Source organism: Ambystoma mexicanum, chromosome 5p, assembly GCF_040938575.1.
Source record: "Ambystoma mexicanum isolate Mex_15411 chromosome 5p, UKY_AmexF1_1, whole genome shotgun sequence".
NCBI lineage: Eukaryota > Metazoa > Chordata > Amphibia > Caudata > Ambystomatidae > Ambystoma > Ambystoma mexicanum.
This window is the reverse complement of record NC_090930.1, coordinates 247,281,140-247,308,182: the sequence shown is the minus strand read 5'-3', so window position 1 is coordinate 247,308,182 and position 27,043 is coordinate 247,281,140. Positions and strand designations below refer to the sequence as shown.

Sequence of the window (27,043 nt, the reverse complement as noted above, 5' to 3'; positions counted from 1 at the left end):
AGAAAAACAGCACCTCAAAACAGAACTGAGCAACGGACGCTGCGCGAGACTATTTATACCCATGGTGACGTTGGCGCCGATACGGAGGCCTTCGCGGGAAGTCGACGCGCAACGCCCTCTACTGTGTAAAAATATTTCCGAGGCTAGCAAGCTGGAAGCTATGTTGAAATTCCATAACATGCAAAACGAGCGGTGCTGCATGGGCTTTGCACCTGATCCAAGATTTATGTTCTCCAATTCTTTTGGGCACCGGTCTCGAGGTTTGCCCCACTTACAGTAGTCTGCATGGACATTCTATGAGGTAGATGACAGTGGGTGTTTTGCAGTTTGTGAATTGTCGCAATTCCCATTCTTTGCCCTCTATAGGAAATTATTTCATTTTTTGGGTCTGGTTACAGGCTGCACAGCTGCCTTGCGCATATTCCAGATAGTGGATTTGGCATTTTTGCGTCTGGATCTTGCGTGAGTAAGGCGGTCTTTGAGGTTTTTGGCTCTCCTGAGTGCCATCCTTGGTAGCGGTTCTTCCGGTAGGCTGAGTTGAACTATGGGCCAAAATGTTTTAATCATACCCTTAAGTTGTAATGTGTTGGCACTGAAAGTAGATTTGCAAGCCATGATGTTTTCAGAAGCAGGGTTGCGTTGTTTCAGGGTTAGTAGTGTTTATCTAGGTGTATATAGAGCTTTTTTCTTAGTGTTTTTCAATTGTTTCTTTGGGTAGCCCCGGCTTTCTAGTTTGTGCTGTAGATGAGTTGCATGAATCTTGAATTCTCTGGTTTCTGTGCAGTCCTCCGGATTTGTAGGAACTGCCCGTAGGCAAGATTATCGCCTAGGTTTTTTGGGTGATGACTTTTATAATGTAGGATCGTGTTCCTGTCGGTTTCCTTTTTAAAGATGGAGCATTCTAATTGGTTGTTCGTGACACTGATGTTGAGATCCAGAAAATTGATGTTCACGTTGCTATTATTGATGGTGAATTGAATTTCCTGAGATTGGCCATTTATCCAGCTAAAGAAGTTATGCAGTTCTTGCCTCTGGCCCTTCCAGATGAAGATGTCATCAATGTATCTGCGCCATAACCGGATGTTCTCCCAGAATGGATTGTCCTTGTTGAGTACATAACTTTGCTCATATTCTGCCATGTAAATTATGGCCATACTGGGGGAAAAGACCACGCCCATGGCGGTACTGCAGTTCTGCAAATAGAATGCATCATTAAAGGAACAATAATTGTTAGTGAGGGTTAACTCAAGTAGTTAAACTATAAAGTTAACCGGAATCCTCCTTTGGGTCATATGCAGGGTGAGATGGTGTCTGATGCACTCTACTGCTTTGTCCTGACAAATTGTTTGTAAGCTTTTGATGCCCACGGTCACTAGCTGGTTGTTGGTAATATCGAAGGGCTGATGTTATAAAATGGCGATGGTTGCCATGCTATCTTTGAGATATGATGGAGTGTTTTGACATAAAGGTTTGAGGAAATAGTCAATGAATTTGCATATTGGTTCCATGATCGACCCGCAGCCTGAGACTATTGGTCTCCCCGGAGGTGTGTTGCTGTTTTTGTGTATTTTAGGCAATGCATAAAATTCAGGAATCCTCCCTTCTGCAGTGTTAAAGAATATCTCTTCTTTTTCTGATACATTCTCTATCAAATGCATATTTGTTAATTTCCTGTATTTTGGATTTGATTGGGGTGGGATCTCTCTTCAATTGTTTGTAGTTATCTTCGTTAAGTAACGCCATCACCATGGTGGTGTATTGATCAGTGTTTTGTATAACAATCCCGCCTCCTTTGTCTGCTGCTTTTATAACAAGGTCGGTGTTTGCTAGAGCTTTTTAAGGGCTTTGCGTTCCCCTGTTGACAGATTTTGTCTCTGGTGTTCTTGGTAAGACTGCAGTTTCTTGATTTCCTGTCTAATACATTTCTCAAAAGTGAGAATGGATGGTGGTATCTCACTGTCTCTTGGATTGAAATCTGATTTAGGTCTCAGTCCTGTGTCATCTGGTGTCTGTGGGCATTCTTTGTCTTTGAAGTACATTTTCCTCCTGATGGTGCGAAAGAAGTTAGCAAATTTGCCATCTAGTTTGAACCAATCCATACTGTTGGTGGGGACAAATGATAGGCCTTTTGCCAGCAGGGAGGTATCTTCATTCCAGAGAGGGCAGCCTGATAAATTGAAGATGGGGATCATGTCTAGCGTCTCCTGTTGCCTATGCGCCTCCGGCTGGATTGGTTCCATTGCGGATAGTTGTAGAAGGGCATTTGTAGTTGTGGTGGGGGGGGGGGGCAGTATCCTCCCCTGGAGCCCCCTTGGCTTAAAAAAGGCGTCATAGGCAGGGGTTGAAATTACCCAGGTTAGAGTTTCTGCCTCGGAATTGGTATTGGTCACCTGTCGAACAATCTGAACTTGAGGTATCTGAAAAAGAGACACCCTTATATCTGCTTCTGTTAACTCCTCCTTGTCTTGCTGCTCTCCACGTGTCTGTGGTCGTACCTCTACGCAGAAAAGATCAGGTGTCTTATGTGTATCAGCTTGTAATATATGCATTCTCTATACACAATGTTTTGTTTTATTTTTGTATAAAATGTTGCATTTAAAACACTAGTTGCAATGGATATATTATGCAAACAGTACCCAATGAACTGGCAATTATCGCACATGATTTGACTGATATAAAGTAATATTTAGTCAGGTCTTACCTATGTGGGTACTTGATAAGGCATAAAACAAAATGTTTATGCCCCCCTTTTCTTGCTGTTGATTGTATGTATTATTCACAGGTTTGTTCTCCAAATAAAAAAGGCAGCTGTAGATAAATCTCAGTGGTTGGATGGTTCTTTTCCCAGTGACACAAACTCGATAGTTGTTTTGCTGGATGCTTCAGAAGGTTCAAATTATTGCAAGAATGTATTGCATTAACGATGTTTTGAGGACAGGACAGGACAAACCCCTTGTATACACTGTTTCACTAACCCATTCCGTCCGCGGGCTGTCCCTCCTGTTACCATTGTTTTCGATGGAAGTGGCCTGCGCTCTAGTCACCTCCAAGGCGGAATGCAGGCGTTTAAGCAAGACTGAACCGGTCAGGACTTCAGGGCCCCCACCCACGCACCCTGGTGGGAGACTGGCGGATTCATCAGTGAGTGGAAGGTCTCAGCGACGAATGGGTGCTGGATGCTCTCGACCCATGGACATACCCTGGAGTCAAAGGACTGTTTCGATCTTTATCGCCAGTGAACGCTCCCGCCCTGGCATGGGAACTCAGCATGGTGATGACAAGGCTCATTGGGGGGGGGGCACCTTCGAGTTGATGCATCAGGCCCCTCCAGTACTTCTCATGGAAAACGGCTTTTATCGTGGCCATCACCTCTGCCAGGAGGGTGGGTGAGATCCAGGCCCTATCCTGCAAACCGCCATATCAGACTTTTCACGAATCACGGCCGGTGCTACCGACGCACCCCTCCTTCATGCCAAATGTTCAGTCAGAATTCCACCTCAACAAGCCTTTGGTGTTGCCTGTGTCCTTTCCTAAACCTTCGCCGGCTGAAAGGACTTTGCACTTGCTGGTCGTTGCTTGTGCTCTGAAGTACTACGTGGCATGCACAAAGAGTTTGCGGAAGACCACTTGACTGTTCGTGAACTTTGTTCCCGTGAACCATGGGAAGGCCTTGTCCAAGGCTTCCATCTCAAGTTGACTCTCCGGCTACACCGCACACAGTTATCGGTTGGTGAACCGACCACTGCCCAGCCGTCAGTCCATTCTACCAGAGTGTTAGGGAGAATGTTCATTCTATGGCTAATTTCCCTCACCTAGTGAGTCCCCCAGCAGCTTTGCTGGATTTCTTGAGTTTACTTTTTCCACTTGGTAAGAGTGTGAGCCTTTTTCCCACTCTTACATGTGTTTTGCCATGTGTATTCCTACTGTATGTGTGATCGTGGTCTCTGGAGTACACTACTCCATGAACCCCCACTTTTATGTGTTACACAGCGCCTTCAGTGCAGTGACACAGGGTTGTCTTTGAGACTTCCCACTGACTCCATTTTTTCTGGGGCTGACTACTGTCTCCCAGAAAACAGGTAAAGTTGCCATTTACTTTGCATAGTCATTTAAAACGACAGACCCAGTACACCCCACGTTACATGGAGTACTGGAAAGGGTTAACTCCTGTCCCTTTTGGTCTGTGCCTCTGAGCTTTGTTTTGCTCTTTTAAAGGAATGGTTCGGTCAAAAAATGTTATTGCCCCTACGTGTCGGCCATGTGTTTTTAAGCCTAAGTCGCTCGATTTTTAGAAAAATTTCCTATGGACCTTACCCGAGTTTTTGTCCATTAAATGAACGCGAAAACAGGCACCAGGGAGCTGCCATTTTGTGATAATCCTATCATTTCCCCCATCGCCCTGGCTGACCTGCTTTTGCGGCACTAAATCATATTCCCCACCCCTGACCCTAACATTATCAAAACATTCATATTCCCCGCCTCTCTCCGTGACGTTACTGTGCTGCATAGGCAAACGCGCCCATTCATCTTCTACGCGACTTCACACAGAACCCGGAAACCAACACAGATCAGCTCACAACACAGCGTGCCACAATTCGGAATATGAAACTGTACTTTAAAATCAAACAGCAACACAGTAAATTTGGTAAAGTACATTTATTTGACATTAAATGTTTATAGAATATTCTGCAATTGCTATATGAACTCGGAAAGTCATTTATTTTCTTTTATCTCTATCCGCAAATCCGTAAAATTTTATTGTGAGTCACGCGCTGTTCCTTTATGGTACACAGGGTGTTGGTTTTCGTTCAAAGAAGCACTTTTGTCGCACGTTGAACTGCAAGGCTGTTCCATCAAGTAGGCACTAGGCCAGCGTAAAGGTTGATATGTTGCTTCTAGCCGCTAGTACCGCGTAAGGGCATATGGGCCCTTGGCGATCGTCCCATAAGATCATCGGAATGGTGCAGTTGTTTACATTAAGCTGCAGCTGGCGGTTAAAAAATCGATCTGCTGATGTCTGAAACTGGTGGCAAAAGGGAAGGATGTACCTATTTTGAAAACATAAAATTTATAATTAGTCTCGCCAGCCGATCTTTATTAATATTCATTTTAATTATTACGGCCGAGCTGAAACTATTTGCTTTCAAGGATAGTGCAATGGAGTATGTTCGGCTCTAAAATCAATGCGAAAACTAACGAAATAAATTGAGGTTAGTACACAATGAGAAACGACTTTTTGTCTACATGCGTGTGGAATGTGGACCTGCATGCCCATGTGCCCGCTACAAGGACGATCCCACAAACCATTTCAAAGCTCTTCATTCATTCATTTATTCATGCATCCATTCATTAATTCTTCATTCCGGTATAAAAGCGTCTTAAGAGTTACATTATATTTGCAATTTCCATTGTGTCTCTGCGTAATGTAGTCTGTAAATCCCACTGTGCTCTTGACAACGATTTTTCGTATACTGAACTAACGTGAAACTTGGTCTAGTTTAAGAATTTTCTGCCTTATCGTCTCAAACGTTATTGCACCCACTAACCCCCCCCCCCCCCCCTTCAAATGAAGTTCTTTCTGCATGGTCCCTGTCTCTCGAGGTCAAAAAATAATAGAACCTTATACTGCCAGTGCGAGTTGTGGGCCTCTTCAGGGCGCGAGCTGAAAATCAAAGCCGCTGACCTTCACTAGAAATGAGCATACATTCTTTCTTTGCAACATCCCGTAGTAAAGCCATCTGTGAGAACTTGAAGTTTCGAATCCATCTATGTAGTGCGCCTCAATGTGCAAATGCGAACTGGCTTCTCTCCCATCTGCAACGGCTCGCTTGGCGCGTTCTAAGGCCCCAATTTTGTCCTCGTCTGCGAGCTTTGAAGCCCCAAAGAACCATAACTATTGAGACTTTTAATTTTTTGGGGAAGGTCAGGGAAAGTATAAAGTACCCGAGGAGTTGAGTTGAAAGTGTGATTTATTGTTGGTTTTATTATTTGCAATACGCAAGCCTCCCCTCGGTTAACAGTGCCCAGCATTTATAAGAGATTGCGAAAATTAGTTACATCAACAAAAATATATACATACAGATATAGACAAGGTCAGCAATATGAGGTGAATAGAGAGAGAATTCAAAGATGACACCGAGGTAGTTCGGCACCCAGGATGGTGAAGGTAGGGGTTAGGGTTAGCGTACTTTGTATGCACACTGTACAATAAAATTTATTTACAAAAAGACAATCGTATTACAATTATTTAAACCGGGATTTGTACTTCACAACCAGCTCTCCTTTGGGTGGACATGGCGCAGTGGCAATGTTGGGTGTCAATGGATCAGTGCTCTGCACAGAAACGTTCAAAATTCCATATCTGTGCTTCTCTAATACAGCAACAATAAAGGCGTTTGACAAAGTCGAACTCCATTTCCTCATAGACTGGTTTGATCACCCATTGCTTACTTCTTTTTGAAAAGGCCTTAGTGTAGCGAGGCATCCTTACATTAGCCTTTGTCCTAGATTGTTCACGGCTGAGATTCTCGTTATGGGCCAAGACGGCAAGTAGAGTCCTATGTCTCATGCCCTGTTTACTGAAATGCAAGCGCTTTGGCCTGTACTTTAGGCACATATTGTGGAACACCTCCAAACCTCCTGTGTGACAGAATTCTGTCAGTCCCCTCAACTCTCTTGATAGTTTTATCGAAAACAATCTTCTCAATGGCTTTGTATGTCGGTGAAGATGGATTCAACCACTTCTTCCGTGCCTCCACTGGGGATAAAGGGCCATGTTCACATTGGTGGAAATGTTGGTTTTCTGGCCAGCGGTGCACGTTGGTACAGTGGTGCATCAGTGACTGCCATTTTTCAAGTAGTATTTCCACTGACCCTTCACAAGTTTTGGAGCTCCACCACCAAAGATGGTTGCTGATAGACTGGGACCACTCTGAAATACTTTTCAAACCTTTTTTTTTTTTTCCCTGCAGCCGAGATTTTCTTATTGATTGATTTAGCAAGATGCCATACGTCAAATTGATGTTTAATATGTGGGAACTGCTCTCTCATTGTCTTGGCAATTGAAACGTGTCTGTCCGTGGCTATGAGGTCAATGTGCATTCCCCTCGATTGTAGATATTCCACTGATTTTATAAATCCTAGTTTCTCCATGGCCACTGAGGATGTACATTGTGTTACCTGCACGACCACCAAACTCACAATTTTCTTACTATCCATGTCCTGAAAGTGGTAGGTGCAGTACTTGGCAGAAAATCTAGGGCTGTCGCACTGTCCATCGCCAGCTAGCCTGAATCGTTTGCCTTCGAATGTACTTGCTAGAGACAATTGTTCAATTTTCCAGGCATCACTAATGGCCGGAAACAGATAATCATGTTGGTATTTGTAGTACTGCGTTTTTGAAATGAAATGGAGTCCCACAAACTGAAACAAAGAGTAACTTTCTAAAACTGAAGCCACTAAAAAGTGATGCAGCTGCACACAGTAGATTGCTTGCTGGCAGTTTCCCCAGCATCGGTTGTGCAGACCATGAGAACGTATGATGTAATCTACAGGCGGCATGTATTGTGACGTTACTGCCTTGTTTTTGACGAGTCACATGAATCAATGGCTTCCCATATACTTTCCCTCTGACGGAATGCCCACATTTCAGCATACTTATAATATACATCAAACAACTGTTGAATACTATGTATTTGCCCTCTTTCATTAGACTGTCATCCTGCGTCAAAGTTGTTTCGGCCTGTGACGTTGAGGACATATCACCACATTTGAAAGAAATATCGCTGCTATCAAGTTCTGATGCGTCGGTGAATGCTGCTGCTGGTTCATTCTGTCATTTCAACATGTGCTACCTCAACATTGATGGGAGAACACAATGTCGACAGCTTTTTTGGTGGCAATTTTTTGGCAGGTGTAGATTGTGTGAATTGATCTGCGGCTACTTCAGAGCTATCTTCAATACTTCCAGTATCATGTTGTTGCGGCGGTGCGGTCGTACTGTAGCAATGGTCCAATAAAACTTTGCTGGCTTCTCCGGACACATTCATTTCATGTTCTGGCCATTGGACATGAGCATCCCGAGTCTCAACATGCTGCGTCTGAATTAATAGTTCCTCCATAGTGTAAATGGTCTGGCAAACATCTCTCCTTCGCTTCACTGTCTGTGTATGTATAGTTCGTAGACCCACGGGTAACTAGAGGACAGATTGGAAAAGGGATGTTCAGTTTAAACACAAGATAAAGTATAGTACAATTGACTGGAAAAAAACATAAAATAGTCCCCAGCACAAAATAATTTCTAAAGCTATGAACTGTTTGTAACTAACCTTATTTTGGTTTCTTTTCTTTACACCTTTTTGACTCGACCTTCAACATCTGCACGCTGTTGCTCCGATACGTATCCGCATGTTTCCCCTTCCCCTTGCGCTGCAACGACTATATTTTCTGTATCCGCATAGACAGCACGGAATGAGCCTCCATCGACTCCCTGAAACATAGTATTTTCATTACTGTGTATCAAAATATTGTTAGCGTAAAACGCATGTGAGGACGAACACACATGTACATCTCAATAGCCAAACACAATTTAAACATTGTGTGGAACAATCAAACGACAAGTATTCGAGCTCTGATGACCTAGTTCAATGGAGATGTCAGTATCCATACCTCTGGCTCTACATTGACTGCCACGAATAATTGCATTGAAGAGGAGGCATCAGCAACTCCCTGAAACACATTACTTGCGTTAGTATGGTTTTCAATATCGTAAACATAACACACACTTGGGGTCGACGGCACAGGTACATCTAAAGAGATAACCACAAATGTTGCATTGTCTAAAAGAATCAAGGAATATTTAAAAATGATCAGATTTAACCGACTTTTTTCTCCGATTTCTTTACATCTGCATCATCTAAATGGGATCTTGTGATTGTAGTGGAAGCTCCATCATCTCCCTGAAACACAGTACTTGCGTTAATGGGGAAGAAAGTATAGCAAATGGAATCATGTCATCTGATCATGCTCGATGGAGCTGTCAGTATCCATACCTCATGCTGCTGAAGAATATCTAGGGCTGTTGTCATTGTGGTGCGCACTTCCGAAAGCTGTTGCGCCGATTCGTATCCGCATGGTCCCGCTTCCACCGGAATTACTTGAATGTCAGGCTCTGCATCAAGTGTGTGGGTTGACGATTCAACAACTGCCTGAAACATAGTATTTGCATTAGTAAGGATTACAATATTGAAAACACAACACACGCTTGGGGTCGACCGCACAGGTACATATCAACGGCTAACCGCAAATGAAACATGGTTTAAAACAATCAAACGACAAGTTCTCCAGTCCTGATGATCACGGTCAGTTGAGCTGACAGTATCCATACCTCGGGCTGCTGAAGAACATCTAGGGCTGTTGTCAATGTGGTAGACGCTTCAGCATCTCCCTGAAAGGCAGTACTTGCATTAGTATGGATAACACTAATTATAACTGAAAACAAACACCAGGGGACGACAACTAAGGTGTATATCAATTGGAAAGCACTAACCAAACAATTGGTGAAATAATCACACGATACATATAAACTATTACTTGACATGCATAAAACAAGTCTCTGGCGGAATAGCTAAGTATGATTACCTGATACGCGCTAGAAGTGGTTGAGAACTGCGAGCATGTGACGGAAGTAGAATGTTCTTGCTTCAGATTCAAGGCATAGTCAAGAAGTTGTAAAGGTAAATTATTGTTTGATAATGAAATGCCAATATTTAAAATTGCCATGTAAAGAAACAGAATACTTGAGTAATGCGCAATATATATCACAGTTCCCTGTGCCCATATATAGATTTCGTTTGTGGGTTATTAAATCTAAAAATAATATATTGATAAATGTCATTATTCAAAAAGCTATACACTCATATTAATGTCGAAAGTATTACAAATTGGAAACTCCTAAAATATCAATGAATCCATTCGGCTACCTACACACTACCGCAAGACCTAAAGGTAAAAACGGACACTTGACTCACCAGTGGCGGATTGTGGATGAATAGAGTGGAAATAGCGTTTGCAAGCAATTTTCGTGTCGATCTCCGTTTGTTCTTCTTTGTTACCCAAGATGTGGTGTACATGTTCGAGGGAAAGTGCCGGCTGCAGATGCGGTATCGATCACCCCTCTTGTCCTCAAAGACTTGTTGGACTCTACTTTCCAGCTCATCCAGTGGATATCCACAATGTCTGACCCATTCTCTTTTTCGATCAACAGTTTTCGGGAATACATGCATTGTATTGCCTTCAGATTTAGCATGGGTCTTCGAAGGGCAACCGCTAATCGAACAGGCAGGTATTGTTGAAAATTCTGAAAAGTAAATATCACGATTATAAAACCTTGATGAATAAAAATGTCATAGTAAATGAACCATACCATGCTCAATGCAAGGTTTGTTTTGGTCGCCGGAACTATACCAGTTCATCATGTGCGGCTTAGTATTTGCATAAATTATAGACTTTTCTGTTTTGTCTTGCACGAAAAGGAACCATGCTTACATTATAGACTGGACCCCCGAAGGATGCAATTCGATGACAATTGACACAGATGAAAATAAATAGATCTATTGATAGCATAACAATTGAAACTCAAGTCAATAGCAATGAGACCAATGACATAGCTCTATTGGGTACTGTAATAGCAAATAGATCGAAATGTAAAAATGACCGAAATATGACTAGGATACATGGCCTTACCTTGAACAACAAACAGTTGGATTCAGCAGGCTGAGCAGTATGTTGCAGGAGAACAGGTAGATGGCCACAGGTAGCACACTGACGAGTTTGCTCGAAGCGGTCACAGATAGCACGGCGACGAGCAGATTAGCATAGATCTCAGTGCTTCTCAGGTAGAAGGTTCAGGAGTTGACTTGCAAAGCACAAAGATGTTCTCATGAGACTTATCAAGTGGTTTATAAAGTATTAGAAACGGGTGTGTTTGTGAATGAATGATGTGTGTATGTCGTGGTATTATGTTTATTGCAGGGGGGCGGCGGTCTGCCTGGAGATACAGGGTCTGAGGAGGCCATGTGAGCGATGGCCCCTGGGCGTGGGATACCTTTTGAAGTGTACATGCTGTTTTCCACCTTGGCCGTTTGCGCCCGTCCCTTGCCCTTATGTGATAACTTTGCATGACATTCGCGTAGATGGGTACACTGAGCAGGACATGGGGCATCCATTTTTGTACCCCCTTTCCACTCCATTTTGGTGACCAGGCCTCACTGCGATAATACAGCGCGCAGAGCACATGGCCCACAGCCTCGTTCCCACTCTGACTGGAAAACTCCAGAGGTATTTGCAACAGCTAATAAATGTAACTTATCACTCTGAGATCGCGGTCCTGCATGTGAACCGGCCTGAACCAAGCACATGGCTCGTTCATCTCCACAAACGTGTCCTTGCCCAGGCACCCTCGCCAGTGGAAAGTTACTGCCATTCTGACCCTGTGCCCCTGCAAGGTGTTCTCTTCATGTGCCAGACCACTGACCACGCCATGATGGCCACCTAGCAGATCCCCAACTAACATTAGACCCCTACTGCAGTATATCGTTGCCTATCAATAACAAATGCCACATATCGGAGATTCTTGTGAGCACAGACCCACACTTCAAACAGTGTATTATAGTGGTCAAGACCCTTGACCTAAGTCCTGTATAATCCAATGTTAATTGATAGTTTTGATATATGTGTGACTTTTATAGAGACATAACCGACTGAAAGACTTTGAACACGTGTTATTTAGTGCATGCATTATTGATAATATATTCTGTTAGCTTAGATAGTGACCACCCCGCTTCACAGCGACCTGAACTTCATCCATTCCGAGCACAGGTGTCTGACTGTTGGGCAGAAACCTGTGCAGTTCCCTTTCGGAGCACTGCAAAAGATTTTGGTCTACAGGTGTTAGCAGTAAACCCACTTGGTAGCAGTCCGCACCACCCAGATTTACCTGGTAGCTGTGGCTGAGCAGTCAGACTTCCCTCAAGAAGAGTTAGGCAGTATGCAAAGTATACACAATAGGCCCTCAGATAAAATAGCACAAGCAAACACTTGACCAGAGCTTTGGTATCAAGGTATATAATTATTTTTTTTAAAACACACTTATTGAAACACTCCAGCACTATTATTGTAAATCACTCTAAACACAGTTACTATTATTATATATACATCCCGTATTCCTTATCAGACAAGTCTTAGTTAACACTGATTTCCAGACAGAGGTGAGCGCTTAACTATAGATGGCACTCCAATAAGTTAACGAAAAAAGGGAGGGAAAAAGGCAGAATGTAGGAAGATACACCACTCTAATACTTTGGAACACTTTAGCAAGGCAGAAAAGACAAAAGTTACTGGTGAGCCAAAGTCCATCGGCTGGTCCCACTCTTAGAGAGAGCAGAGCACAAATGCGCCCAAGATCACACAATTACAATAGGCTTTGAAAGTCTTGTAGGGAGTTCAGAAAGGGTTTAGAGAGGCTCAGAAAAGTTTAGCCAGGGTGTCCCAGGCTAACCCAGGTTCGAAAGCCGGGGGATAAATCTACCCCGTACAGTCGGTTGCAAGGGAAGCCAGGCGGAACATGGTACCTTAAGTGGAAAGGATCCTCCAGCGGGGGCAGTTGTTCCTGGCAGCGGGTGCAAGTCTGTGTCGTCCCGAAGTAAAGATCTCGACATGGAGGAAAGATGAAGGTCGTTGCACTGCCAGGGAAGAAACCAGCCGCAGAGTTTTCCGGTTAAAGGTACAACCCTTTGATTCGCGGTAGGGGTGAAATGTGGTATCCCGGTAGCCGGGGTGCTTGGCACAGGCAAGGCGGCCACGAGATGCTCCAGGAAGCGAAAAAGGAAGCAGACTGGTTATCCCCACCAGTCGAAGGAAGAAGACTCTCCGGGCTGGAGATCTCCTCTGTCGTTGGGAAAAGTGGTGAGACGGTTCAGCAGGGCTCCACCGGTGGTGTCGTCGTAGCGGGTCGGCTCAGCTTCTCCCTCGTCGGATTCTTGGGTCCTGTGGCGACTTCTAAAGTTCCAGTCCCCAAAGCCCTGCTTTTATGCAGAAAACCCCCATTCACTATGCCTAGTTGTCACTCAAACATGCTAAGTGGTGAGCCGGCCGGCTCACCATTTGGGCCAATTAGGACGGATTGCGACTTGAGTTGCCTACGCAACTCAGTCCAAGGTGCCTAAATCCCCCTCCACCCCTCCTAAGTACCCCAGACAGAGTGGAACCACTTTGGAGGGCTTCTGTGGAGAAGCCTGCCAAAAAGTGGAACAAAGGGCTCAACTTGGGTCGGAGTCACAGAAGCGAACACAAACGCCATTTTAGAACCGAGTTCTGGCAAAAAATACCAACCGGAGAATTAATATTAAACAAATAAACCAGCGGTATGTTCGAGGCTATAGGAATTAAATAATTAAAGTTGGTAGCCTCGAACAATGGGAAATCCCATAAAGATATATTTGCGGTCGAATATAAAAAGTAGTATCCACTACCACCAGCCAAAACTCGATCAGGGGGGACGGAGACATGCCCCCTCGACTAACAGACCCCAGGGCAATCGAATTGCCCCGGCCATTACGTCCACAATATGATGGTTTGTACTGGTTCTGTTCAGAATTTGAGACTTGTAAAGTCAATGGTGACTTTACATGCCCTGGGAGACAGTAGTCAGTCCCAGGGTATGGAGTCTATATTGAGGGGTCACTATGACACCCCTGTGTTACTGCACTGAGGGTGCTGTGTAACACACATCACAAAAACACATGAAGCCCTATGGAGTAAAAGACCCCATAGCCCATTAATCACATCTAGAGTCAAAGAAACACGCTCAAATCATGCCCAAGAGTGAGGGTAAAAGAGTCCCACTCTTGGCAGGAGAAAAAAATAAACCCCAAAAAATCCAGCAAAGCTCCTGGGGAACTCGCTAGGTTAGGATATTCAGCCTAAACAGAGAATTCTCCCTAACACTGACGTCCATCCTTGAATGGAGACACACTTGATTGATTTAAAAAAATCGAAACAACCCTTGTTAAAATATATGTGGTGTTTTATTTTGTAGCTTATTTTGAGGACACAAAAATACAATACTTTACACATTGTATAGTTCAGGTTGCAGCACAGCGAGAGAAAATCCCCTGTACTGACTGCTGTCACTCGGGAACGTTTCTCTTATGGCACGAACGGCACAGACGGGTATCACTCTTCGAACGCGGTGTCCAAGCCTCCCTTGAAGCCACCATGTAAAGGAACGATAGCCTGTACCACCTGTGAAAAGGAATGAAACAAACTGTTTTTAAATGACCAAGATAAGTTTAATAAATGTTTGTCAATGACAATTCTTGTAACTAATGGCATTTTGCTCGGACAAATGCTATCTAGACACTGCACACTATTGAACGTCTTTCATGCGTTACAATTATATGTATATGTAATTTTGGATATAGTAGAAGACCATGAAATAGGAGTGGCATGACAAGCAGAGTATACTTACTCGTTACTCGGATTACGAGGACGAACAGTTGCCCGAAGTTCGTGCATAAGCACCATCATTATCCTCAACACGGATCGTGTGAGGCAGTCTGCCCTGAAGTCTGGCAGCTCGATGATGCTTTGCGGTCGTGGCTCGCCTTCTGAAATGTAGGCCACGCATCCCGAGTTTTCACAGCAGCAGCAGTTCTCCTCCTCAGTCGGCATTAGCTCGCACCGATTGAATGTGCACCAGGTGGAAACACCGTCCATGCGACTAGGTCCAGTGTCTTCATCCGTTGATTCGTCCTGCCAACTGCTGTCCGAAGCCCCATCGTTTTCGCGTGTTTCCCTTTCCAGTAGTTCCTCCTCGGTATACTCGGGCTCGTACATGTAGGGCATTATTGTATCCATTGTGTGTTGCACAAACTAAAATAATTGATAGCGGTGGTACTGGTATCTGTCCACACGGGCTACAAGCAACAAAGGTAGCTGACCAGAACACAGAAACGAGTCACAGAATACTCAAAGTAACACAGAGAGAGGAATGGAATCGAAAATCTGCTGTTGTGTGTTGTGAAACGGTCTGTTTATACTTATTGAGGAAAGAGGCGTCCTGCCATTTCCATGGCGACACGTCATTAGCTGAAGCGCAGCGAATGTTGACACGAGACGTGCTTTGGCGTTGTGAAATGGGCGGTACGCGTCTGCTGATGACAGGCTCAGGGGCGGGGGATATGATTTAGTGCCGCAACAGCAGGTCAGCCAGGACGATGGGGGAAATGATAGGATTATCACAAAATGGCAGCTCCCTGGTGTCTGTTTTCGCGTGCGTTTAATGGACGAAAACTCGGGTAAGGTCCATAGGACATTTTTCTAAAATCGAGCTTAAAAACACATGGCCGACCCGTAGGGGCAATAAAACATTTTGACCGAACCATTCCTTTAACATTTAGCCTTGGCTGGTGGCAGTGGTATCTACCCTAACTTTTTTACCACGATTACACTATATAAACGTGGTACGGTTGCAGGCTATTATATTAGCCTCGAACATAAACCCGCTTGACCAAATAATTTCTTTTTGCTCCAGTCGGGTTTATTCGCCATTTCTTTTTGTTAAAGTCCTTCTTGTGTTTTACTTTGCGTGGCAAAGCAGGTTTGCCTTCTTTGTTCACCGTCTTTTGTCAGGCTTCTCCCAAGAAGCCCTCCTTTTGGCGCCTGGGTGTTTAGGTGGGCTGAATGTGAGGGAGGGTTGTAGTCACTCCCTGCACAGGGTATCCTTGGAAACCCAAGTCACACTTTGTTGTGATTGGCTGGGGTGGTTGTCCGGGCCGGACAACCCCCCTGCAGTGTGATTGACAGCCAGGCTGTGTGAATGGGGGATTTAGTCACCACTGGAACTGCAAGGAACCGAAGAGAAGCAGAGAAGAAGATGGCTGCTGCAACTACCGAGTCCTGTTGAAGCCCTGCTGCAGTCCTGAGCTATCTACCCTTCAACGACAAGAGAAGATCCAGTCCGAGTCGTCTTCCCTTGAGCCTGGTGGGATCAACCAGCTCATCTTCCACAGGCAGAGGATCCTCTTCTAGGTTGAAATCGCTGCACACCGCTGTAGTGGTCCGGATAGCCACCTAAAGAGCCTCTCCTGTTTTAAAGGAGCGCCCCTTTTATTCACTGTTGCTTTTGCTGCTGCTGGCTTCATCCCTGGGTAGTGCAGATAGCTCCAGACGACATCCTTCTTGTCTCCAAAACTGAAGCCACAGGAACCGTGAGTCTGCAAGAACTATCAGGAACAACTGCTGTAGCACCAGCTCTTCTTCGCTTTGAATAAGGTACTGTGTCCAACCTCGAGGAACTTGGGTGATCCCCTTTCTCCTCACTAAAGGCTTGTCCTGATCTTCCTTCCCTCTTATTACTTTTGCTTCCTCTTTTGACAATATCTAAGTACTACTGGCAATTTCAAATCGTGAACTGTACTAACCGTGTGATCCACGACAACAGGAACCCTGTTCCACTTGACACTGGCGCAGGCCTATTGACTTTTATTCACTTGTAGGAAAGTGTCCTCTGATTCTATCTGCCTTGACAAAAGTATTGCCTATGATTTTTATCCCCAACTCTCTTGTGTTGATTCATATGCGAAGTGTGGTTTAACTCTGGTAAAATTTCTTCCTGTGGGTACGCGTCATTTTTATTAAGACCGAACTGTCATTACTGTCAAAAAGTGTTCGCATCTGTACCCCCGGTAACGTCTGTTTCACACCGGTCCGTCAAATCCAAAGGTACTTACCTTGAATTGTGCTGCACAAAGTGAATTGGTTGTGTGTAGTGTATTTTACGTGTGATTTTAAATTAATAGAAGTGAAGTGTTTTGTGAACAGATGGTTGAGATATAAATGTAGTTTTTCTTTTTTAACCAAAAACCTTAATTGTGTGTAGTGGTCCCTAAGGGCACTGCACAGGATTCTGCCCAACAGAGTGATCGCGGCAACAGCGTTCCTGTCTGGTGTGTCCCTGCTGGACATCTGCAGGGCTGCTACGTGGAGGTCCACGCACACCTTCACGAGATTCTGTGTCGACTGGGATTCCAGAGAGGAGTCCAGGGTCGGCCAAGTAGTGCTACGCAACCTGTTTGTTTGATGGTGAGCCTGTTCCGGAGGTAGGAGTTATTTCTTCTGTTGAGCCTTGCCACCTCCCGTAGTTTAATATGGTACTGCTATATATTCTTTATTCATGAGCATGTTGAATCCATGCCACTTTACGTGCTTACCAAATCTGAAGATGTATGCCAGAGGAGGGGCTTAGGGAAAGGACTGTCATTGGCTTGGGTTAGTATGACCCAGATTACAGTGATGGGTTTAGAGGTGCGAAGTACAGTTTGTAAGTGAAACTCATTCTTTTACTGAGGATTCCTGGCCTGACTGGGAATATCCATGAGCATGTAAATCCATGCCAGACCCATGCTGGAGAACAATAGTTATAGGTAAGTAACTTGTTCCTTCCCTTTGAAGTCTTTACTTTCCGATTGTCCTTCCTACCACAGATTTCTCATAAACCCATCTGCCCTCATTGGGATTACTTCAAACACTGGCAGTTCTTTAGCCTCTGACCACTGAGAAAATGGGTGTGACAGATCATTTGTCACAGGTGGCTCATACCCGTTACCCCCGACATTGTATCTGGAGTCATGGGTGCCATCAATACCAAGTTTAGTTGGTTTGGCTGCAGGCTACCACCTCGTTGCTGTCAGTGTCTCATGCAAGTGGGCAGAGGGACCTAGACATCCGAACATTACTGAAGTTAAGTAATTTCTTCTTAGTTATACTTTGTATTTTCACTTTGCAACTCTGCATGTAGCACTAGATTTTACAATTTACTATCTGCTCAGTCCGTTCTTTTTAACGTTTGTTTGTGCCTTTCAGTCTTTTTAAACCTATACATTAATATAAAACTTACAGTAACATTTTCAACATGGTAAAGGGATTTGAAAATTATATCCTGCTTTGCCTTTTTGTACTGCTATTGGCATTTTTAGCTTTTTGGAATACTTGTTAAATATTTTCATTTTTCCATAGAAGCAGTGATGAAGTTTTAACAGCGGAAGACTGTGAAAATGTATACCATCTAGTTTACTCTGCACACCGTCCGGTTGCTGTGTCAGCAGGAGAATTTCTTTATAAAAAGTAGGCATCAAAACCATTATGTAATTTCAAAGTGCAATCCAATTACCCTATTGAACTTTAAATATGTCTCATATACTCAAGTGGATAAGCATACTTCAGATTGTCAACCTAACTGCAGAGGCATTATTTATATAGAATTTCTATCAAACATAATGGCAACGCTTGGTTTGCAGTGTCTCTAGTTGAAGTTTATATTTAGACAGATTTGTATCAGTGAGACCCTCCTTCTCTTTGGTTAGAGCTGTTAAACTTGAGGATTTTGTGGAACCATGTGGGATGTGTAGCTCAAAATTCCTTTCACCGGCCAACTGATGGTATTGCACCAAGTACAAAGGGGGAAGAGGTGGGTGCAGTAGGCAAAGCCCAAAATGATACGAGTAGCTCATTTGTTTAGTGAAGGAAAAGGAATAAGGGCTATGTAAATTATTGGAATAGAAAAGATCTTAGAATTTCTGAAACAATTTATTGGACTGAAAACTATAATTCTTTGGGGTTCTTAAGGCTTGCGTTTAAGGAAATAAATGTATGACCATTTCTAATGTATGCCTTCCTTCCACGGATTTCTCATCTTTGATATTCATCTCCCAGGGCAGCGGCTCTTCGTAAACTTTTCTGCTGCCATGTGGGCATTGCACAGCTCCGCCTGATGCATCTACGTGACCCCCTCTTGACATCAGGGACAGTATATATTGAGGCACAGCACCCTGTGACCTTAGTCCCTTTTTTAATTTACTATGCTCACCTCTGGAAAGCTGCTTCTTTAGAATGATTAAATGTAATTGCACCATGCTGAATCGTCAAATGCCTCTGATTTTAAACCCTGTGTTGTCTGCGGGCATCAGATGTCATACCCTTACGTCCCGTCCCCTTTCCTCCATACTGCATGGGCGTCCCTTCCAAGGGACGGGATCCGGAACCAGAACAAAACCTTCGTCCCCTTTAAATTTAGAGGCGTGGGGCCCTGGGAGCATGCGCTGCCCTGATTCAGCCCTCAGGCGCCCCACCTCAGTCCCCTTTTCTGCGTCTACGGGAACGGGCCGAATTCTGCAGCACTTCTGGGTTTGGCTTCGGCATGTAATTCCACGCGCGGATACTTCTTATTTGTCTTTTTTTTATCATTCAGGTGCTCGGGCGTCAGGCTCCTCCCTGGCAAATGTTGACTTCCACAGGTTTCGGCAGGTGTCCATCTTGCGACAGGCTCTTCCCAGCTTCAGACCCCCACGCCCTCTGCCTACGCTGCCTTGGCCCAGACCATGGTTGGCAAGCTTGTAAAGCATGCAACGCCCTGTCATCGAGGTTGCTGAAGAACAGACTAGCCAGGTGGAGGGAGCTCTTCCATAAGTGGCCTTCAGAGGACCTCAAGAACTTTGTGAAACATCGAGCCAGGCCCAAGGTAGGGCCTCTATTTTTCATAGCACTCCGCAAGGGAGACTCCTTCTCAAGGACTCGCCCGCATGGGAAGGACCGCTCAGGTCCTTGTACCAGCACGTGCACCAAGGCTGCTCCAGCTACCGGCCTACTGGCCGAGGGATCCTCAGATCCTCCCAGTGACAGTGTGAGGGACCAGAAGGTTCTTTGACCGGGTCTACACCCGAGGGTCTCTGCCCTTTTACCAGCATTATGTCCAAGGGGCCACGCCCTTGTACCAGCAATATGGCCGGGGGGTGGGGAGGGCTGTGCCTAAACACAGCTCTATCAACCTGCTGGCTGAGGGTGTCACACCTACCGGGTCTAGGCCCGAGGAGCAGGGTAGGCCTTGTGATCCACACTCAAGAGTCTTGGAGGAGGCGGAGCTCAGTGAGCCGAGCAACACGATGCAGGCACGTGGCAGGCAGCTCAACAAAAAGGGCCGCCGCGCCAGACAGTACCGTCATTCCAGGAGTTCGGCGAAGAATGAGTGTCAAGCTGGGACTGGCTTCAACCACGTACGTGGCATACAGCATGTCCTTCATTTGGCAGGGCAGTTTCCCTCTGCATCCGTACGGGCAGGGTATGCAGCGGCTCCAGCAGCCTTCCCCTACCCCGTCTGTATCCCCTACCACTCCTCCGGCTTGTGAAGACAGGATTTTTGAGAGGTTCCTCTGGCTCCTGAAATCCCCTCGGATGGGGGGTTATCCTCAGAGGGGCCATCAAGGACGTGCTCCCTCCAATGCTACCTGCACCACAGGCTCCTCCCCCGGTGCCCCTGGCCCCAGCACTGCCTCTGGCTCCCCACAGATTCCTCAGGCAGTTCTGTACTGGCCTCAGCCTCCGGTCCCTGTACCCCAGCCTCCGGCTCCTGCTACTCCGCCCCCTCGCAGGATCCTCCTGACCCACAGGATACGGATGAGGAGGATCATCCTGACACGCCATCCTCAGTCAGGGCCTTCCATGAACGTCTTGCGAGGCTGGCGGAGTATCTGGGCCTACCTCAACCTGAGGTTGAGCAACCGGCGGAGGGGGTGTTTTCTGAAGTTCTCAAGTGACACCCCTCGGCCAAAACAGCAATTCCACTGCAGACCAATGTAGTCTTCGTGGCCAAGAAGGGTTGGTTCAAGCCCTACTCTGTCAAGCCGGTCAATCGACGCCTGGATGCCAAGTACATGCAGATGGAGGGGGATACACTCTTGCTATCCGCCCTTCCTCAGCCTCCTTCTCTGCGACGCTGCTAGGCAAAGAGGAGAAGGTCTTATAGGCGTACGGGAAGACGCTGTGTTCCAACACGTCCCTGCATCTTCATCAGGCCAACCACAATGCCATGCTGGCTGCCACTAACCAAAGGTTATGGCGGGAAATTGCAGACTTCTTCCCGGAACTACCTAAGCAGAGCCAATCGCATTTTAAGGCGGGACTGGCTGCGGCAGGACCTCAAGGAATCCACCGTGGCCCTTATTGACACCTCTGACCATGCCATCTGTATCGCCACGGACATGACAGCCTGGCTCCGTACAACGAAATTCAACCCAGACGTCCAGGAACGCATATTAGACCTGCTGTTGGAGGCCGGGGAGGGGAGGGGGAGCTCTTCCACTCCTCCACGGTCGAAGAGCTGGACACAAAGAAAAAAGAAAAACAGATCAGACGGCCAAGTCTTTATCCATCTTGACAAAGACCACGCCCAAATCGTGCACCCAGTCACAGCAGCGCTACGACAAAGGGCGTACGTACTGAGGGTTCCGCGGCTTCCAGGAGCGGAGATCCAGGCAGTCTGACCACTCGATGACTCCAAATCGGCTCAAGCAACAAAACGGACGGTGGGTGGGGGGGGTGGAGTAAGGGCTTTTTCCAGTCCCCCTTCTCCCTGACAGCCTCCGTGTGAAAGAAGGAATGACACGCCCCTTCGGGTCCACATGTCTCCAGTGGGGGGCAGGCTTGCTCTCCATGCACATTTCTGGCACCAGAATTTCTAGGACCCCTGTATCCTTTCCGTAGTATCCACAGGGTACCGCCTACCCATCCATCCCATCACATCCTCTCCTCCCTCAAGTTGGGACAGCAACTCTTCTGGCGGAGATCCGGTCGCTCGTAGAGAGCTAGGCAGTGAAGGAAGTCCCAGCCTCCCAGCGAGGCTTGGGCTTTTACTCTAGGATTTTTGCCATTCAGAAGAACCAGGCGGGTCTGAGAGTTGTGCTGGACCTTTTCACACTCAACCTCTCCCTACCCCTACAAAAATTCAAGATGGTTACGTCAGCTTTTATAGCGGAGACATTGTGCAAGGGAGACTGGATGTGCTCCCTGGATCTGAAGGACGCGTACTTACACGTCCCGATTTGGCAGCCCCATCGTTCTTTCCTCTGGTTTTCGGATCATGGGCTACCATTTCCAATACAAGGTCCTTCCGTTTGGCCTCAACTGGGTCCCCAGGGTCTTTACCAGACACATGAAACAGTGGCTGCCCTCATCAGAGCGCAGGGCCCCCTCATCTCTACCCATGCCTCGACGACTGGCTTTTCAGGGCTACATCTCCGGAAGCGTTTCACTACTCTTCCCAAGCCATTATGCACACACTGCACTATCTGGACTTTTCGTTCAATCTCAAGAAGTCCCAGCTGCAGCCCACGCAGACTGACCTTATTGGGCCTCATCTGGCACATGTGCTCCGAGAAGGTATTTCCGCCGGAGGACAAGATCTCGGCTATCAAGAGGGCCACCACCCACTTCCTCAGTAAAGAGGTGACCTCGGCATGGTGGTACCATCATCTCCTATGTCTCTTGACTGCAGTATTATTAGCAATCCCACACACGAGATTGAGGAGGATTCAGCTGCACTTCGTAGCATCATGGAACCAGGAGTGGGGCTCTCAATCAACCTTTCCTCCATCTCTCCATCCAAACCTAACATGGTGGTCCAGGGACAGCAACCTACGGATGGGCAAGCCCTTTCGTCCTCCCTCCCCTCAGGCCACCATCACCACAGACTCCTCGCTCGAGGGCTTGGGAGCCAACCTGGGTGATCTCTTGGTCCACAACACCTGGACTCGACAGGAGCAGGAATACATCAATTGGTTAGAGCTGAACACCATCTGGTAAGCGCTCCGAGCATTCCTGCCACTTCTCAGGGGCAAGGTCGTCCTCCTTCAGACAGACAACTCGACCAGCATGTACTCTGTCAACAAGCAAGGAGGCACCAGATCCCCCTCTGTGCAGACTGGCAAGCAGCATGTGGGAGTGCGACCCTGGAAAACAGCATCTACCTCCAGCAGTCCATCTCCCGGGGGATTCCAACCTGGAGGCGGACAGGCTCAGCAGGTTGGGAGCGGACAATTAAGAGTGGCAGCTAAACGACCTCGTTATTCAGGAGATTTAACAGGTGGGGTCATCCCCAGGTGGATCTCTTTGCCACCTGGCACAACAAGAAGTACCCTCAGCTCGCCCTGCTGGCTGGGACAGGGCCCAGGCGCCCTGGCCGAGGCATTTTGGCTTCAGTGGAACGGCATGACCGCTTACACCTTCCCACTCACTTTGCTGATTCACAGATTTGATTTGCAAGATCAAGGGGTCTCGCCAACTCGACATCATTCTAATAGCTCAATGGTGACGGGCCAGGCCATGGTTTTCGGAGCTGCTCAGCCTCTCGGAGATGCTTCCGATTCACCTCCCGACGGGCCCAGCACATCTCCTGTCCTGTCATCCACCCCGCCCCACAGAAGCACCCTCACAGCATGGTTCCTGAGCAGGTAACGCTAAGACACCGCAGCCTCTCCCAGGCTAATCTGGAAATCCTACAGGGCTACCAGGGCCCAGCATAAAAGTAAATGGATCAGGTTTTGCCACTCTGCAAACTCCATGGGAATCGACCCCCTGGCATGTACTTTGGACGACATGCTATTCTTCTTGGTGCACCTCAGCCACTCTGGCGTGCAGGTGGACACCTGCCGTACGTACCTCGCATCCATTGGGGCTTACAGGAACTCAGGAGGGGATCTTCTCCTCCTCCAATCCTATCGTCAAACATTTGACGGGACTCGCAAGGCTCTACCCACCCATCAAGAGGCTGCACCCTGTGTGGGACCGTAACATAGTCTTGGGCGCCCTGGCGCACAAACTGTTTGAGCCAAGGGTGTCTGCAGACATCAGGCTGGTCGCCATCAAGCCAGCCTTACTATTCGGTCTCACTTCAGCTCGAGTCAGCAAAATCCAGGCGCTGGTCGCCTCAGAGCCATATACTACCTTTCACAGGGACAAAGTAGTCCTGCGGACACACCCAGCATTTCTGGCCAAGGTGCTGTCTGCTTTCCACTTGGGCGAGGAAATGGTCCTGCCTATGTTCTTTGCTGATCCTAAGGACGAAGCACAGAGTGCTGCACTGCCTGGATGTCAGGTGTACCCTGAAACTCTGGTTAGAACCAAGGGCTTCCGCAAATGGGGCACCCTGTTTCACTTTCAGAAGCTCAAGACCTGGCTATCGGGTCTCCAAGACCTCCATATCCCACTGGATGGTCTCAGCCATGAAAGAAGCCTACGAAGGCCAGAGCAAGCCGCTTCCGCCAAACATGCACGCCCACGCAGTCAGGGCCAATGCAACGGCCATCGCATTCCAGCGCCATGTCCCTTGGCAAGTCATGAGCAGGGTGGCCGCTTGGGCCACTTCTTCGGCTTTCTGCAAGCATTACTGTTTGGATGCCGGCTCTAGATCTGATGCAGCTTTCGGACAGGCGCCTATTTGCTTAAGGAGGGTCTCCGCTCCACCCTGGGGCTACATTCAGTTGTAATCGCCCATGCAGTTTGGAGGAAAGGGGACGGGACGTAAGAGTAATTGTTACTCACTGTAGTGACTAACATACTCTTAGTCATTAGTCCCCTTTCCTCCATACGTCCCACCATGCTCTCCCCCATCCCCCCCCCCAATAAAACCAGTGTCATTAGGCAATGTTAAATCTATTGTCAACGCGTCAATGGAGACTGAGGTGTAGCGCTGGATGGCCGAGTCAGGGCAGTGCATGCTCCCAGGGCCGCACCCCTGCGCGCCTCTAAATTTAAAGGGGAAAAAGGTTTTTTTCTGGGTTAAAAAGGTCCATCTTTTGTCCCTTGGAATGGACACCCATGGAGCATGGAGGAAAGGGGACTAAGAGTATGTTACTCACTACGGTGAGTAACTTATAATTGATCTGACGCCCTCTCAGAGGGTTGCCTGTACTGTCTATTGGAGGAAGACCACAAATAGGACTGTATGCTGTGCCAATTGATGCACCCCAAGGCTCTTCGAGAGCAGACAGCAATATTTTTTACCTTTTCTCAACCAAGACAACGATGACAGCCGGTCCCTCTCAAAGTTCCTGTGCATGAAGTGCCGAACCAAAGATCGGTCACTGGTGCGCAAAGACAAAACGAAGATAAAATGCAAGACTTTTCGTTCACGCACCATTTTTCCTCCAGGAAGAAACGTCCCTGCTCAAGGGACGACTGAGGAACAGCCGCCACAGTGACCTTACCCCTCCCAATCCTCCATGCTGGAGGAATGGGATGCCTTTCGCCTCAAGATGCTTGACCACTTTGCCATGGCCTCGACGCCATCAGTGTACCCTGCTCTCTGACAAGCTGGCAGAGACCTTGTAAAACCCCACCACCTGCCCTCATGCTAGGACCCGTCTCTACACTGCACCACTCATCTTCTGATATCTTTCAGCTCCAGTTCGTCACTCCGTGACGCCACTGGTGCAGAGATTGCTCAGGAGTATGTCCTGCTACCTAGCGGTGCATTTGTGCCATATTGGGGACCTTTATATGGAGGCTGGAACCCTTATAACCCAGGGAGGTTGGGTACTGTCCTTGGATGCAAGAGGCAAGTGGTCTGGATACTTCTCCAGAATTGTACATGCTCTGTACACCTACAGGCTCCTTCTGGCATGTTTCCTGTCTTCACATGCCTCCCCCAGAGCCTGGTAGTCCTGGCCGCCACTGCAAGACAATGTTTATCCCTTCATTACCTCTATACAGGGAGAGTAAAAGCCTGGGGAATGAGTATTTTCGGCTCAGGTTGCCTGGGTCTGAGGGTCAGAAACGCCTCTTGCGCCATGGTCAAACTTTCATTTGCCCTTTGGCCTGCTGTTTAAGGGGCTAAAGAGTACTTCCCGCAGGAGCTATAAGGCATGGCTTTGAAGCTCTAGTCAAGGATGGCAACAAAGCGCCCCGCCAAATGCTTGTTGGGCCTGTATACAGTTGACTGCATGGCTCATACAATGGCCACAGGAATGGTGTCGGGAAGGTACTCCTGGTTGAGGACCTCTGGTTTCGCCCTCGACATGAAGTCAAAACCTTTGGGCATGTCGTTTGATGGAAATTTGTTTGTGCTTTAAGTCAACAAATCACTCCATATATTTCATTCCTCCAAAGTGATACCCAAATCTCTGGGTCTAGCAGTGCAACAGTCCACGGCCTGCAGGGGTAGGGATTCTCGCCTCTTCACCTCCTATGCCCACAAGGCCAGAGGACAAAGCTTCCTCTGACAAACAAATGCAGCACCATCCGATGACTGGTTGTGCACCAGGGATACTGTCTCCCCTTTGCTCAACACCTCCAAATCTTTCCCCTACCAATCGGTGCTTGCCACCTGACTCCCTCCTGTTGGCAGAGGTTCATCAGCTTCTGGCGAAGGATGGTATCCAGTCTTTGTGTCAAAAGTTTCCAACAAAACCTTTTCCATCGAATGCATATGTGGGGGGTAAACGGTTGATTTTGTTTGGGGTGGGTTTTTAAGGGTTAAAAAAATACAAAAAATGCATTTGATAAACTTTTAGTTGGAAAACCTTCGATGCATTTGAATTTCGTTGAAAAATTTTCGATGCAAAGACTTTAAACCGTGAAGGACGCCATAGATCCCAGTGCCCCGCTCCGAACGAGGCGAGGGTTGCTACTCTAATTATTTTCTGGTGCTGAAGAATGACTGGGGCTTAATTCTCATACTGGATATGCAGCTTCTGAACCTGTGTCTGCTTAAGGACAGATTAAAGATGGTTACTCAGGCTTGGATCCCTCAAGCCACAGACTTGCAGTAGTGGCATGTTTCGCTGGACCTACAGGATGCCTACTTTCATGTGCCCATCCACAGAAAGCATGTGGGTGGGTGGGGGGGGGGAGAGAGTACCTTGATTAGCAGTAGGGCATTCCCACTACTAATTCAAGTTCCTTCCTTTCTGTCAATGTTGGGCACACAGGATATTAACCAAGCTGCTGGCAGTGATATTGGCTTGCCTCAGAAGGGATGGTGTTCATGCCTTGCCTTATTTGGACGACTGGGTCATCCAAGTTCGCCCCCCTGGATCAGGCATCGTCACACTTGGATCGAAAGTGCAGTTTATTGCACAGCCTGGGCGTCACCTTTAATTTCAATAGGTCTTAAGTTTCACCATCCTAGTTACTCTCTTATTGGGGTGGTCTTGAG

At 46.9% G+C, this 27,043-nt stretch overlaps 1 protein-coding gene across 6 annotated transcripts in view; it reads left to right on the top strand.

The window, feature by feature from the left end:
- STAG2 (STAG2 cohesin complex component) overlaps positions 1-27,043 on the top strand; it is a 2,060,662-nt gene that overhangs the window by 812,928 nt on the left and 1,220,691 nt on the right. For 5 of the 6 annotated variants that reach the window (XM_069612659.1, XM_069612663.1, XM_069612660.1 and 2 more), the window contains exon 15: positions 18,076-18,183. In XM_069612659.1, the coding sequence (XP_069468760.1) occupies positions 18,076-18,183 (108 nt within the window). The remainder of the gene's footprint in view (positions 1-18,075; positions 18,184-27,043) is intronic. The other variant, XM_069612661.1, reaches the window with a different exon arrangement.